Below are 13,370 nucleotides of genomic sequence, written 5' to 3'. Positions count from 1 at the left end.
TGTATCCATTTGCAAATAACACATTTATAAAGCCTTTAGGGGTCTTACCAACGTTTAGAATGATAACAGCCTCACTCTACTCTTATCACAGTAGTATCCAAACAGAATTGTACTTTTTCCCTTTCAGTAAGAAAGGAAAATATAGTTAATATTGTTATTACTGTGCTAAACTATTCTGTAAGATAAGCTCTGCAACTTTCATTGTATGAGATCTTTGTTTTGTATATAAATTGTGCATAGCAAATTCTTATTAGCATCTAGAGCTCAAAATACAAAATATCTGTACTTAACAATAAAACAATGAATTTTCCTCACGTCTTTATGCAGTAACTCAGATTAATAGGGTTTCATCAATCTCCATGTTTAGTCTATTTCAAAGGTATTACTTGTGGTATTTACACTGAGATCTTTAGGGAACTATTGTGTAAAGACATAGAGCTGGTGTGCTGCTAGAAATGGATATATTATTGAGTATGTGGCATGTGCTGATGACTAAAAAAAGAAAACTTTATGTACTTTATATGCACTGCAGTCTTCCACCAAAATGGAATATGCTATTGTTTGGATAATAGTACCATTTAAAAAGGTTAATAATTGTCTGACATTTGCACTACTGAATGAAAACATACTTGTGCTGTGGCTGTGGATTTCCTTGATTAGAAATTCTGTTTCCTGCTGGGATCTTCTCCAACACCAAGACATCTTGGTCATGTTCTTTGAGTCTTACTGTATTTGCTTCCACATCCTGCAAGACAAGTTACTTTTAATAAATGTGACTGCACATGATTTGGCTGATTAGTTACTCTAACAAACTGCATGACTTTCAAACACAAAAGACTGGTGTTGGTTCTTTCCCCCTGTATTTATCTGTCTTTTTTCTGTTTTCCTCAGGCAGAATCAAGAAGGAAGCACTGGCACCAAGGCAAGAAGCAGAGAATTGTGGGACAGACTAGAGCAAGAACTATGTTAAAGATCTCCTTTTTATGGAGGTCAAATTTTAAAAAAAGTTTGCTGAAAAAGTCTCTCCACAACTTGTTGTATGTAATGTAATCTGTATCCCCACTTACATACAAACACTATTTTCTATAATCTGACTTTCTCTAAAATGAAATAATAATAAAAAAGACAAGAATAGGAGGTCTTAGCTCAGTAAATTGTTCATTTTCTACTACCAGCTCACTCATAGTAGAAAAAGAAAAAAGCTAAGTATAATATGCATTCAAAAAACACAGGTAAAAATTAGTAAGACAATGGACTTGGATTTTCTTTGAAATACAGACCAAAGCATTTTTAAGCAGTTTTAAGTCTCCACAGCCAACCCAACCTTACTGCCAAAGGGATCCTCATTCCTTTTGTACAGTAACCACAATAAATTTTTCTAGTGGAGTACCCCTTCTGGAATGGTTTAACTGCTGTGATACTGAGCATATATAGGTTTAAATATAGGATGATAATAGTTCTGGCTTCCTCTACTATGAATGACCACAAAATAGCCTGAATTACAGTTGGACTTTGGAACACGTTTACCCCAAAATGAATAAAATGAGTCTGGGAATATCTTTCTAGAGTTCTCTGATAAAGACATCTACGTAAAGACATCTCTAACTTACTCCATTTGCCACTTGATTCTGCCTTGAAAGTCTTGAATTTAATGTAGCTGATACTGACCTATGTGGGAAAAGGGGTGGTCTTGGGTTTTTTTAATATTTGGATGGAATATCACCAAGAAATCCTGGGCAGCATAAGGAAAAACTGCGCAGGGTAAATGCTAGATTACAGAATGTGAGAGAGAAAAGATTCCATTCCGTTGCATTTTCATGTCTGAGCTGGGAACTGAGAGAGGAAAGATGATGAACATATTCTTTACCTGACATCCTAGACTGTCACATCTCTGTTCCACAATTAGATGTGCTACAAGTAAGGTTATTAAAACTAATATATTCATAGACATGACAGCCTCTAGAAAAACTTGCAAGTTCTGATATTACACTGTGAGGGCAGCCCTTCCCACTCTTACCCTAAGGATCCTGTTGAAGTCCTCCTTATCTACTCTCAGGAAGTGGCAGTTGTCTTCCCGCAGAACAATGGATGCTGCTCTGGGAGCATCATTCACAAGTGCTAACTTGCCAAAATCATCTCCTTCGTGTAGAGTACATACCACACCCTGCACAGAGCAAAACATTTACATGCAGAAACCCATCATTACTCTGGGTTCTATTGAAATTCCTTGTACAAACAGTGGACTTAACAATCAAATACCAAAACAAATCTATTTGGCAGGAAATCAACAGCCAAAATAATGACTAGGAAACAATACTTGATAGCTGGTTATTACTATTACTAAAGAGAGGCAAGATCGAAAAAGAATCAGCTTGTTCTCTGAAATTACACTCAGCTTAAAGGATTCTTCTCAGACTGCTGAAGACAGAAAGTTGTCGACTATTTTGTTTTTTATTTATAGAGGCCCTAAAAAATAAAATCAAGATTTCAGAAGTAACACAGAACAGCACATCTCCAGTTGCTGTACATCAGCAGTGCTCCGTTTCCTCCAATTTACAGTAACAGAAGATCTGGCCCACCCAGTGATGTAAAACTCATGGCTAAACGTGTTCCTTAGGAACAGACTTAGCACTAGGGCCCCTGCGCTAGATTTTGGTGAAATGCTTTGTTTTCAAATGGAGGATTCCATGAATGAGAAATCAGTAGAGAAGTAGGGTTTTTAAAGTCTCAAGGGATTCCTGCATACCAAGATCTACCTTATTTTACCTTGAGAAATCCCTCTCATAAACAGGAAATTTAATAAAGATGCTTTTTGGTCTACGGCTTAACTAAAAAGAATAGCTGGCATAAATTTGGAAGAGGTTCATCCAACCTGAGAACCACCAGCCACAAAGCTGTACTTTTGTCAGAAGTGCATGAGAACAGTTAGTCATCTAATTGCATGACTACATGGTGGTAAAGGGATGAGGAAAACCCCCATGAGAGAGAAGTCTGGCAATTCACCAAATTCCAGCAAATTACTTTGTCTTAAAGATACTGATGTAACTCTGATGGATTATATTCAGAAACTGTGTAATATATCCCAAAATTATAGAGCAATCTACTGGAAGTATAATCAGTGAAACCACTGGATCATTTCTTAATAAAACTACAATATATTTGTTTTGTCAGACAAAGCAATTTTGCTCTAAATTAAACTGTATTCCTTCAAAGTCTACTCTTACAATTTCAATAATAACAATCATATAAAATAGCTTCTGAAAAAAATACCTTGCCATAAATGACTACGTTAACTGATCCCTTTAGGATAATGTACCAGGAAGTACCTTCTTCTCCCTGATTAAATACTACAAGAGAGAAAAGATTTTATGGTTAGAATATAGTTATTCAAAAGAATAAATGGGCCAGATTCTGCACCCAATAAAATTCAAGGTAACTCTACAGTCATATAAACGTCTACCTTATAAAAGGCCTTACTGTGTTTTAAAAGCAATTGCCTTCAGAATTTAGAAAAACAGTTTGCACCCATATAGTTACTATTTTATTACACTGATGTGAAAGTTGCTTTTCTTTTCTATGACAGTTCCAACAACTACTTTATCAATACATCAATAAATCAATACAACAGGTTATCAATTACTAATTAGCACACAGGTTGGATAAAACTAGTAGCACCACATTCTAACCAAGTTCTCTAGTGACTGTGAATTTAATATTAATTTGCTAAAACATCTCAGTATTAACATGTCTGAGTAATCCATTTCTTTTGTGCAGGAAGATTTTTTAAAATACAGGATTATATTAAAATACATTTTAAACAGAGATTGGTCATACCAAAAATTCTAGATAAAAACACACCCAAATCATAGGTGATACATACTCTCAACCAAGGATATAGAATTTTGGTGTTGTCCCCACATTTGGCAACACACTAAGCTAACACTTATTACCCTAGGTTTTAAACGTGAAGTGACAATCAATTTTGAAGAATGCATCCAAATTTTGCTCGTGTCATTTAAACATTAGGAATTTAAATGTTCATAGCACAGGTGAGAAAGAGATCTGACAGAACTCCATTTACTTACAGACTGTTCCTGCTTTGGGATGTGACTCAAAAATGAGGACACCTGCTAATTCTCGTTTTACCTTAAAATAGAGAGAGAAATTATAGTTATTATACATATCTCACTCCTCCTGGTGATGGGGTCACATAATATAGCCCCGTTGTACTTTCCTTCCCTCTGCATCATTGATCAATGACTGATCAATGACTTCGCTTGATCTCCTAATTCCTATTGATTGGCTTTACAGAGCTCCATTTCCTGGCTCCAAATGACTCAGACAAGGGCATCTTTTAAGACATGGGTCTTCACATCTTTGTACACACACATGTGAAATGATCATCAACGATTAACACCACAGAAAGTTTCAAATGGTAATAGTTAATCTGTTACAGAAGACAGCTAGCAATTGTAAATTACTCAATGGAAGTATTCCTGTTCTCTCCTGAGAAATCTGGTTCAGACTGACGTCTGTCTACTTCTGCTGTGTCAAGCTGTGAGGCACAGCCATCTGGACTTGCTGAGTCCCTTCTCTGCCTGACAGTTTCCCAGGCAAAGCATCCACCTCATTACCTCTTCCAGGAACTGGAGAACGTGACACTGCCCTCGGTGTCAGCCGGCTCCTTGCTGGACTTGTTTTGCCCTTGGTGTGAACAGCTCTGACTGACTGGGCAGTTGTTTCTAGTGAGACACTGCTTACAACTGCTTTTTGTCACTGTAGAGCTCTTCTGTGTGCTTTATGTTTCTCTTCATACAACAAGTCTCCAAGGACTTAGAGGCCAATTTCCAAGCAGCAGGATTCATGTATTTGGAGAATGACAGCTGGTGACAAGCCATTTTTCATTTTTTCATGCCAAATACAGATCAAGAGCTGGCTTCAACATGTATTCACTAGTAGTATTTTCATGCCACTGTCTCGTTTGTTTAATTTTTTTTTTAAAAAATAAAAATTAGGCCACAAAGAAAGACTTGGGAAAGAACTCTCAAATTCTGGACACAATCCAGATGAGAATCTGATGGTTGCATCTCCTAAGATGGGTGGAAAAATCTGGACATTGATGTACTTAAAGACACCCACCCAACCTTGGTGCTCAGGCACCAAGAACAAACATACCACATCAGCCACCTCTCCTAGAACTCTTTCCTGACAATCAGGAAGCACGCCCTTTTTGCAGCCTAGAGAAAAAGAGAGATAAATAGAGGTGTTTGGTCAGGTTTTTTTAAGTACACTGACCAGTGAACACACTCAGAGGCCTGCAACTTCTGTAAAACTTAGCTCACCAAACTCCTTTATAACTTCTGCTCAAAGGCAATGATACTTTCATAAGGCCAGGAAATACAACCTCAATGCAGACATTAGCACTGTCTGCACATAGCAGAGAGCATTCCTATCCATTTATGTTCTCAGATGTCTTCTCAGTTGATTCAGTCATTGGCCTTTGCAGTAAATGAATCCACTTGATGAAGACCAAAGTTTGACTTGTTTTCAACACTATATTAAATGTTTTTCCTTCGTACATTAACTTCACAGGTTTCTCTAGCAGGCTTTAGTTCACCACCACGAGACTTGAGCTTTATCTGTTTTACTTTCTACTGCTTGTGCCATATCTAGAAAACTTAATATTTCAGAATTTATTCCTTACTTAAAATAAATGAAACATTCAATTTCCTTGCAAGTTCATTGGTTATTGATCTTCTGCTTCATAGAGGCAATGCTGTCAGTTGTTCCTCTGAAGATTATTCCTCTAAGCTACTCATGGTTTCTGTCTTCTGCTTCAGTTCATGATGCATTTAATAAGCTGGCATTTCCAGATTCTTACTAAAAATATGGAATCATCTGTACTTCAAAATGCCAAGTATTTTTTTCAGTTTGTATCACTTGTCGTACTTGTTCCATATGGTACTTGTTGTGGTACCTGACCTCAAATCTTATTTTCATCTGAACTGAAAATATTTTGCGTTTCAGGTTTTTTTGTTCTGGGTTACATCTGCAGTATCAAGAATTTTCTCCACTCCCTCTCAGTCTCTGTCTATGCTGGGTATTGGCAAGACACAGCAGGAGCACAGGACACGAGAAGAAGAATGAGACTTATGAATGCTTGGATGCCCAGGGGATCCTTTTTTTGGGGGTCCCTACTTGGAGGCACCAGCTCAAGCTGTTTCTGTGTTACTACACTGAATAATTTGCTTTATGGAGCAAGAGATACAAGGCTCTGCTATGGAAAACCTGGGGTAGAAGCAGTGAGGAAGCCTGGTCTGGCTGTGTGAGTGGGGGATGTGCAGGAGTCCAGCAGGACCTGCCAAGTCACTGGAGCTGCCCGCTGTGAAGGGGCTTCAGCCCCAGCAGTGAGAGTCTCTGATGCTGGGAGTGTGACTGCCAGAGTCTCACAAATGGTCAAACTGGGAAGCTTCCTTAACACCAATGTAATTCAGATACCAACTCTGAATGCCTACTTTTTTTGAAAAACATTGTACAGGCTTTTATATGTTGGATGGAGTACTATCTTTCAGTAATGTAGCTTCATAATTATCTGCATCTGTCCAAGTTAACTGAGAATGACTGAAAATAACAAGAGATTCTGAAGAAGATATCATCAAATATGGATCTACTTTCTGACTGGTTTCCCTTTTCTGAAAGCATGCAGATCTTATTGCTACCAAGTAAAGTGCTATTTAGCTTGTTTCAGTTGTCTACACAAGTGTATCAATGATGGTGAGACATTAGACAGCTGCAGTCTCCCTCCTATTCCATTTATCCTTGGTTCTCTGCACTGTTCTTGACCACTTCAGGGAGACCGTGTGTGACGAGCTTTCTTTCATTCAGTGATCGAACTCCAACCAGCAAGCACTGCACAGTGCACTTTTCTCCACAGTGTAATTCATCCTCCTAACTGATTCAAGGCAAGACTCCTTACAGAAATCAATTCTGCAAGATTCAGTAGTACCAGTACCTACATTTACACACAACAGTGATCCAGACAGAGGCACCTGTGCCAAGTCAGGGAGACAGAGGCTGTGCAGAAATACTTGAAGACAATTACATCTGATCTCTAATAGACCACCTACACCTGCACAGTGCTTGGGTGACCCTCACAGATGGAATAAATTCTTTGTATGGAAAGTATGGTTACAAGCTCTCCAACTTTAATAAAATCAGAAGTAAAACCAGAAGAAAAAATTGAGCCTCTGTTTTGGTTATGAGTTAAAATTTTTAAAATTACTTACTGTGGTAGAAAGATGAGATAAGGCCTTAATGTGGAGAAGTTCTTCATATATAAATTCTAAGTCATCTACAGTTCTCTGGCCAGGGCTATAGAGAGAAGATAAAAGGGACAACTAAATGCAATAAATGCCCAAAATAAATACTTCACAGAAGGACAGAAAAACACAAAATGCTGCTGTACTGTCTAGTGAAGTGTACATCATCACTAAACAGGGACTGAATGACATTTCTGGCCGGAGGACTGAAATACACAAAGGATGGAAGCTCTGTGAATGCTACCTGAATGACACTGAGCAGCAGCCATGGCAACCACCTTAGAGAGATCCTGATTAGGCAGCTTTTCTGATTAAATCAAGTGTTCTATAGATGTATAAAATGGTCACATAAATCGGAAATGGTACATAAAGATTTGTTCCTTTCAAAAGGACTCCTGGGTGTGGGGCATGCACTATTTTTCACATGCAGCACTAATTAGTTGTAGCAAACACAGTAGTAGTGGTTTGTAAAGGAGTGTGTGAACTTCTGCTGAACAAATTGGATGCAGCAGAGCATCTTGGAGGACAGTTAACAACTGCACTACAGTTAATGCTGAGTGCTGCTGTTTAGCCACAAAGGTAAATAAGAACCACTCAGTAGTTTCAGCTTCTCTCACCGAAAAATACAAGCAGCTGCTACTGAAAAGCATGCACTGATGAAGGAATAATTTTTCTCTAGCACAAGAAGTAGTAAGGAGGCTGGCACTGTGGCTGACATAATTCCATTTCTATAAGCTACACAAAATTTTCTGATTGCTAAAGAAGGACACAAATACTGTGGGGACTGCAGTGTGTCAGAGATGCTTTGGATGACCTAATAAACAGCACACAGGAGGAGTTGTGGGAACTTGTGAGAAACTCCCAGTCTTTTTTCCACTCACAAGATTCTCTTCAGTTACAGTATCTAATACAACATTATTTGCTAAAAGAACAGATTTTCCTGTAATATAATTTCCGACAGCACACTGGACTGACATACCGACACACATGGGGAAAAAAATTCCTTTAAAGCATTATTTCAAGCTACTTTTATAGGACTATGCCCTTCCAAACAATATAGTTTAGATTTGTGAAAAGCAGATTACAAGTAATTAATTCAATGGGTGAAGAACAAAAGAAAATAACAACAAAGGCATATGGGAGAGGATAAATTTAAGATGTGAGGAAATGGGATACAGGAAGTCCAGTCTGGGGGCAGGACATCCAAATGAGAAGGTTTACATGCTCCATTATTATAAGCATGGTTCTAAACCCTGCTCTCTGCCACATGTGATGTCAAAAGAAATAACAGCACAGTAGAATCTTTGGACAGTCCTAAAAGAAAAGCTACAATGAACCTTTCGGACAGAAGTTTTCTTCCTAAAATGTCAGTATTGCAGGAGACTAGCACCTAGAGGATCAGGAAAGCCATATGAAGAAATACTGTGCTCTACAGGTTTTCTGCCTAGTCACCTCATGATTCAACAGTCTGCCTACATCAAGTGTGAGGCACAGGAGTACCCAGCTGTGTCACTCTGGAGTTACATTACTTCTTTTTATAAAAGCAGCTGGATGGAGACTTGCTTTGGATGCAAGAAGTACTGAAGAAGTCACAGAAAACATAAAGACAACTGACATCTCTGCTAAGCAAGCTTTATTTTTCTTCTGTTCTTCACTTACCAATGACATGCATTTATTATTACCCAGATTAAAGGCAAATTTAGACTAAAAACCATTTTGGATTAAATTACTCTTCTCATATAGAATCAAATAAAGTGTTAAGAGAAAACCAGAAATTGGTTTGGTACTGCTATGCCCTCTAGTGACTCAAAATACCATTTCTGAATCTGGCTTGAAATTACAAGGCTGACGTTCCTAATGATTTATGCAGAGCAACTTAATTAAGTACAGCATAAAATTAAGCCAGTACTAGCTAGCAAACAAAAGGTAAGGGACTTTAACAAATAATAGGGAAGTAGCAACTTTAATTTTATTACATGCTTGCAAAACCAGCATATCTTGGAAAATCTAGCGTAACAAATTAAGAAATTTCTACATTAAATCAAAACATAAAAGGAAGATGTCTAGATCAGATCTCTATCAAGACAAAAGGACACACTCTTCTTTCAGCATGTCCATTTGCTTCCTATGTTAGCACATTGGAAGGACTGACAATCTGTAGCAGGTATCTGTACCTAATCTTTACTTCTGCTCCTGCAGATGTCACGTGGAGAGATATTAGGCATCACTGTGTCTTTAAAACCTGTGTGGTGACCCAGTGATGTTGATTTGTAGGATCCTGCTGTGTAAAGACCTAGTTTCTGCAGGGGACACATTCTAACAGCAATAGCTGGTTATAGAGCAGATAATAAATGGGATAGGTAGGGAACGAGGGTACACATTAATGGGCAGAACTCAGGTGATATTAAGTGATCAATAAAAACTGTTCAGTGCTTGGAGAATTTACCAAGGTCACAGACACTGAGCTTCTCTGTGACTAGGATGTTGACAATAACATAGTACTTTGCCATTGATAAGCCATATATGTCCAAACAGTATCATTGATTATTTTTATTACACAGCTAACCAGAAAATTCTCAGATAATAAGAACAAGGGAAAAGATCAGAGACCCCATAACATCGTGATTAAGTGTCAAATGCTCTCTACTAAGAAAAAAATGCGTTAGGTGAAACCACCAAGAACATATAATACAGATTTATTATTTCAGTCACATTGCTAACTTACTTTAGGCTAGGGCATTAAAAAAGAATGAAATCCATAACATCATCTGAGCTAAATACTGTTGTCTGATGAATATAACTCTTCCTTTAAAGACTCCTGTTATTATTGTATTTGGTTTTGTATTGTAGCATCGTATTAAATTAGAGTTTACCATCAGGACATATTTTCATACAGAAAGAGGGAATCACTTAAGGAGGAGCTGTATTAATTCTGCATTAATTTTTACAGGTACTTGAGCAAGGTCTGCACCTGTGCTCCAGCCATTATAAGGAGCAGAGAGCTGTGTTTGCTACTTCACAAAAAGCTATTTTCACATTCAGTATATGTGTTTCCAGAGGGAAAAAAAAACACAATAGCAACAAGAGCCTGCCAAAAATTTCCCTGAGCTCTATTCTGTTTTTTAAACTATAGAACATTCTTTCACAGTTTGACAGTTAAAATGCTGCAGTTAATGTAATAAACAGAGAATTTTTTAAGTTGGCTGTCAAAACAAGTGACACTTTTTGTTAGAGATTTTCAGATTTCGAACAATAGAAAGTACCTTTCAAAGCAACAGCTTCATTATACAATCAAATTCTCAAAGTAATCTTCTCATCAAAGAATATTGTCTTATTTCTTTCAGGGTAATTATCTGAGTTCTGCAACCTCTCTGGAAACGGTTACTGTTACAAAATGCAGCTGTGCTGGTTTGAAAATTGTGGGTCCTGCTCAGGTCAGCCAGAGTCAGCATCTCTGAAGCCTTGACAACTCCTTTGAACTTTTGGCAGCTGTAACAGTGTCTAGTCAAAACTAGCAGGACTCTGAGGATTCATGGAGATTTTAACAGCTTTGCTGCAGCTTAGTCCAGGGAGGATTTTCAACTAACAAAAGCATTATGTATGTAAACTGAATACCAGAACAGTAGTTAATATGGTCCCTGGCAGTACAAGCTTACTTCAGTGGGCAAACGGCTGCAAAAATAAGCGCTTTCAGGGATAGGGAAAGATGTCAGATGAGTATCAGTCTTGAGAAAACCTTTCTCCTCACTATATTCCATGAAAAAACTCCTATTAGTATTCTTTCAGGTGATGCTGTGCAAGTGATGACAGAGAGAGAAAAGCAGTACTTTCCACAGCATCCTTCCAGCCTTTCAGCTCTCTGTAAGCACACCAGATGGTAACCAATATTTATCCTGCTAGTGTAAACTTACACTAGCTGTTCTGGAAGTCATGACAGAAAGCAAATGTAGTAGGCAGCCAAAAACCAAAATAACCTAAAGAGAAATTCTCAAAGAGATGACCTGCTCAGCTGGCCTGGGGCAAAGGAGAGAGTACAGAGAAGCAGGGTCCCAGCACACATAGCACTGCTCAGTCTCTGAATGAATGGTGTCTGTTCAGAGGTGCAAAAGCTCACTTCTGCTCCTCAGTGGGAAAGGCACAGGACATGTCTGTGAGGAAAACAAGACCTCAATTCCATGACTTCCTAAGGGTGTATGGAAAGACCATGATCTCACTCTGGCTTCTCCATGTATCTTGTGTGACAGGAAGCAAGTGCTCTTTTGGTTGTGTTGACTAGATCTCTAGCAAGGAGAAGAAATAGAATATATACTTCAAAACTACTGCTGCATGGCAACATTTCCTGTTCTTATATGCACAAGTGTTTGATGGCACTTTTTGAAATTCAATGCTTTTAGCAAGTTTTTGGAAAAGTGCTGTCAAAATTATTTTACAATCTAAACAAGAATGGAGCTGGGAAAGGATACAGATGGAAACAGAACAGGAACAAGCACTTGGGTTAGGTGATTCAAAAATCTTTTACTATGAAAAATGTTCTCACACTAGGCAGGGCCCACACCAGTCCCACAGCAAAGACAACCTTTGCCAGTGGCCTCAAGGTAGCAGGATCCAGCCCTGTGTACTTGCCTGTCTTGAATGGCCCCTTACAAGTAAATCTTCAGTGAAGGTGAGCTTAAGTTATTCCTTATTCTCAGTGCATTTAATTAGCAGTAAAATACGTCTGCAGTGGCACTAAACCCCATCTGAATGCTTAATGCTTGCCTTCAATGGAGGGTCAAACAGAGCTTATACTGGTTGCTTTGAAGTCACTGACCTGGCTGAAAAAACGGCTGATAATAAATGTAGGTTTCTCTTGTTTCCATATCACAAGGAAGACCCATAATATGAACTCAATATTTTGCTTACGGTTTCCTGAGAATCATCCTCATATGAGCATCTGGCCCAATCTGAGAGAGCAGCAGCATAGTATCCTGTAGCTCCTCATCACACTCCTTTTTCTCTTCCTCAGTTGGCAAAGGGGCATCTTCACGCTCATCATCCAAAAATCGATAAAATAAGTATTTGTCTTGAAAATGGTGTTCCTGGTCCACTGAAAACAACGTAACACATCAAATACTAAACACTCCTCAACAAAGCAAACCTTGTAGAAATCTGTGTAGTATCGTGTTTGTTACAGATAGATGATTTAGGAAGGGAAAGAGAGCTACAGAAAAACTGTAAGAGCATGAAACTATTTCTTATGTATGTCCAAGTTATGTAGCTTGAAGGGTACACTTTTAAATTGTGTACTACAAATACTTTCCAAAAGGCTTCCATCTGTGTTGTGGGTGTGTATACACACATGTGTGTGTGCCCATGTGGGTTTTTTTCTTACTAGTTCTGTTTTCTGTTTCAAACTATTTCATTTAATCAAACAAATTACCGGGGAAAATGGTTACACTGTGAATTTCTAAGAGGTATTCTCTAGCACAAAAACTTTGCTCTACAGGTTTAGACAGGCTGAAAAAAGGTAGCAAAAGCAACTAAACCCCTTGTGACGTAGCAGAAATGTATATCATAAAGGCATAATCCCAGGGGCATGTTCACTGACCTGTGTCCTGGTGGAATAACTTAATGGAAGAACTGCCAAGAGAAGACCTCTAAAGTAACATCATGATATTGCAAAGGACAAACCCCTGGTCTTCCAAGCAAGTCAGAGTGATGTGTTTGTGTTGAGTTGGATACTGTGATGCAGCTTGCTATAGCTTGCCCCTTAGAGTTCAAGGGATTATATGGCAGGAATTCAAGTCAGAGCCATTAGGGTAAGGGAGCAGTGGAAACAAGTTGCCTTCCCAGTATGGAAATTTCTCCCTGGGATATGGGAAGCACAACAGATGATAAATGCAAGTTTACTGTAATAGAGCTGCTCTTCTACATTTAATAAAAATGTATGTGCAAAGCTTCAAATATGAATATTGCTTCAGAAACCTACCCTTTTGAGGGCTGTAATATCCTGTTACCAACTAAATCCTGCCAAATGGAAACTGGAAATCAATGTAAAATGCAATCAAAAAG

At 38.3% G+C, this 13,370-nt stretch overlaps 1 protein-coding gene across 4 annotated transcripts in view; it reads right to left on the bottom strand.

Moving 5' to 3' along the window:
* RAPGEF4 (Rap guanine nucleotide exchange factor 4) overlaps positions 1-13,370 on the bottom strand; it is a 145,136-nt gene that overhangs the window by 38,844 nt on the left and 92,922 nt on the right. For all 4 annotated transcript variants that reach the window (XM_005519803.3, XM_088058877.1, XM_088058879.1 and 1 more), the window contains 6 exons: positions 12,222-12,405; positions 7,287-7,371; positions 4,086-4,146; positions 3,271-3,347; positions 2,018-2,164; positions 630-745 (listed from right to left, as the gene is read on the bottom strand). In XM_005519803.3, the coding sequence (XP_005519860.3) occupies positions 630-745; positions 2,018-2,164; positions 3,271-3,347; positions 4,086-4,146; positions 7,287-7,371; positions 12,222-12,405 (670 nt within the window). The remainder of the gene's footprint in view (positions 1-629; positions 746-2,017; positions 2,165-3,270; positions 3,348-4,085; positions 4,147-7,286; positions 7,372-12,221; positions 12,406-13,370) is intronic.

This window comes from Pseudopodoces humilis, chromosome 8, assembly GCF_049639895.1.
Source record: "Pseudopodoces humilis isolate 2021_Gansu_Grassland_sample_001 chromosome 8, ASM4963989v1, whole genome shotgun sequence".
In the NCBI taxonomy this organism is placed as follows: Eukaryota; Metazoa; Chordata; class Aves; order Passeriformes; family Paridae; genus Pseudopodoces; species Pseudopodoces humilis.
This window is presented reverse-complemented; position numbering and strand designations above follow the sequence as displayed.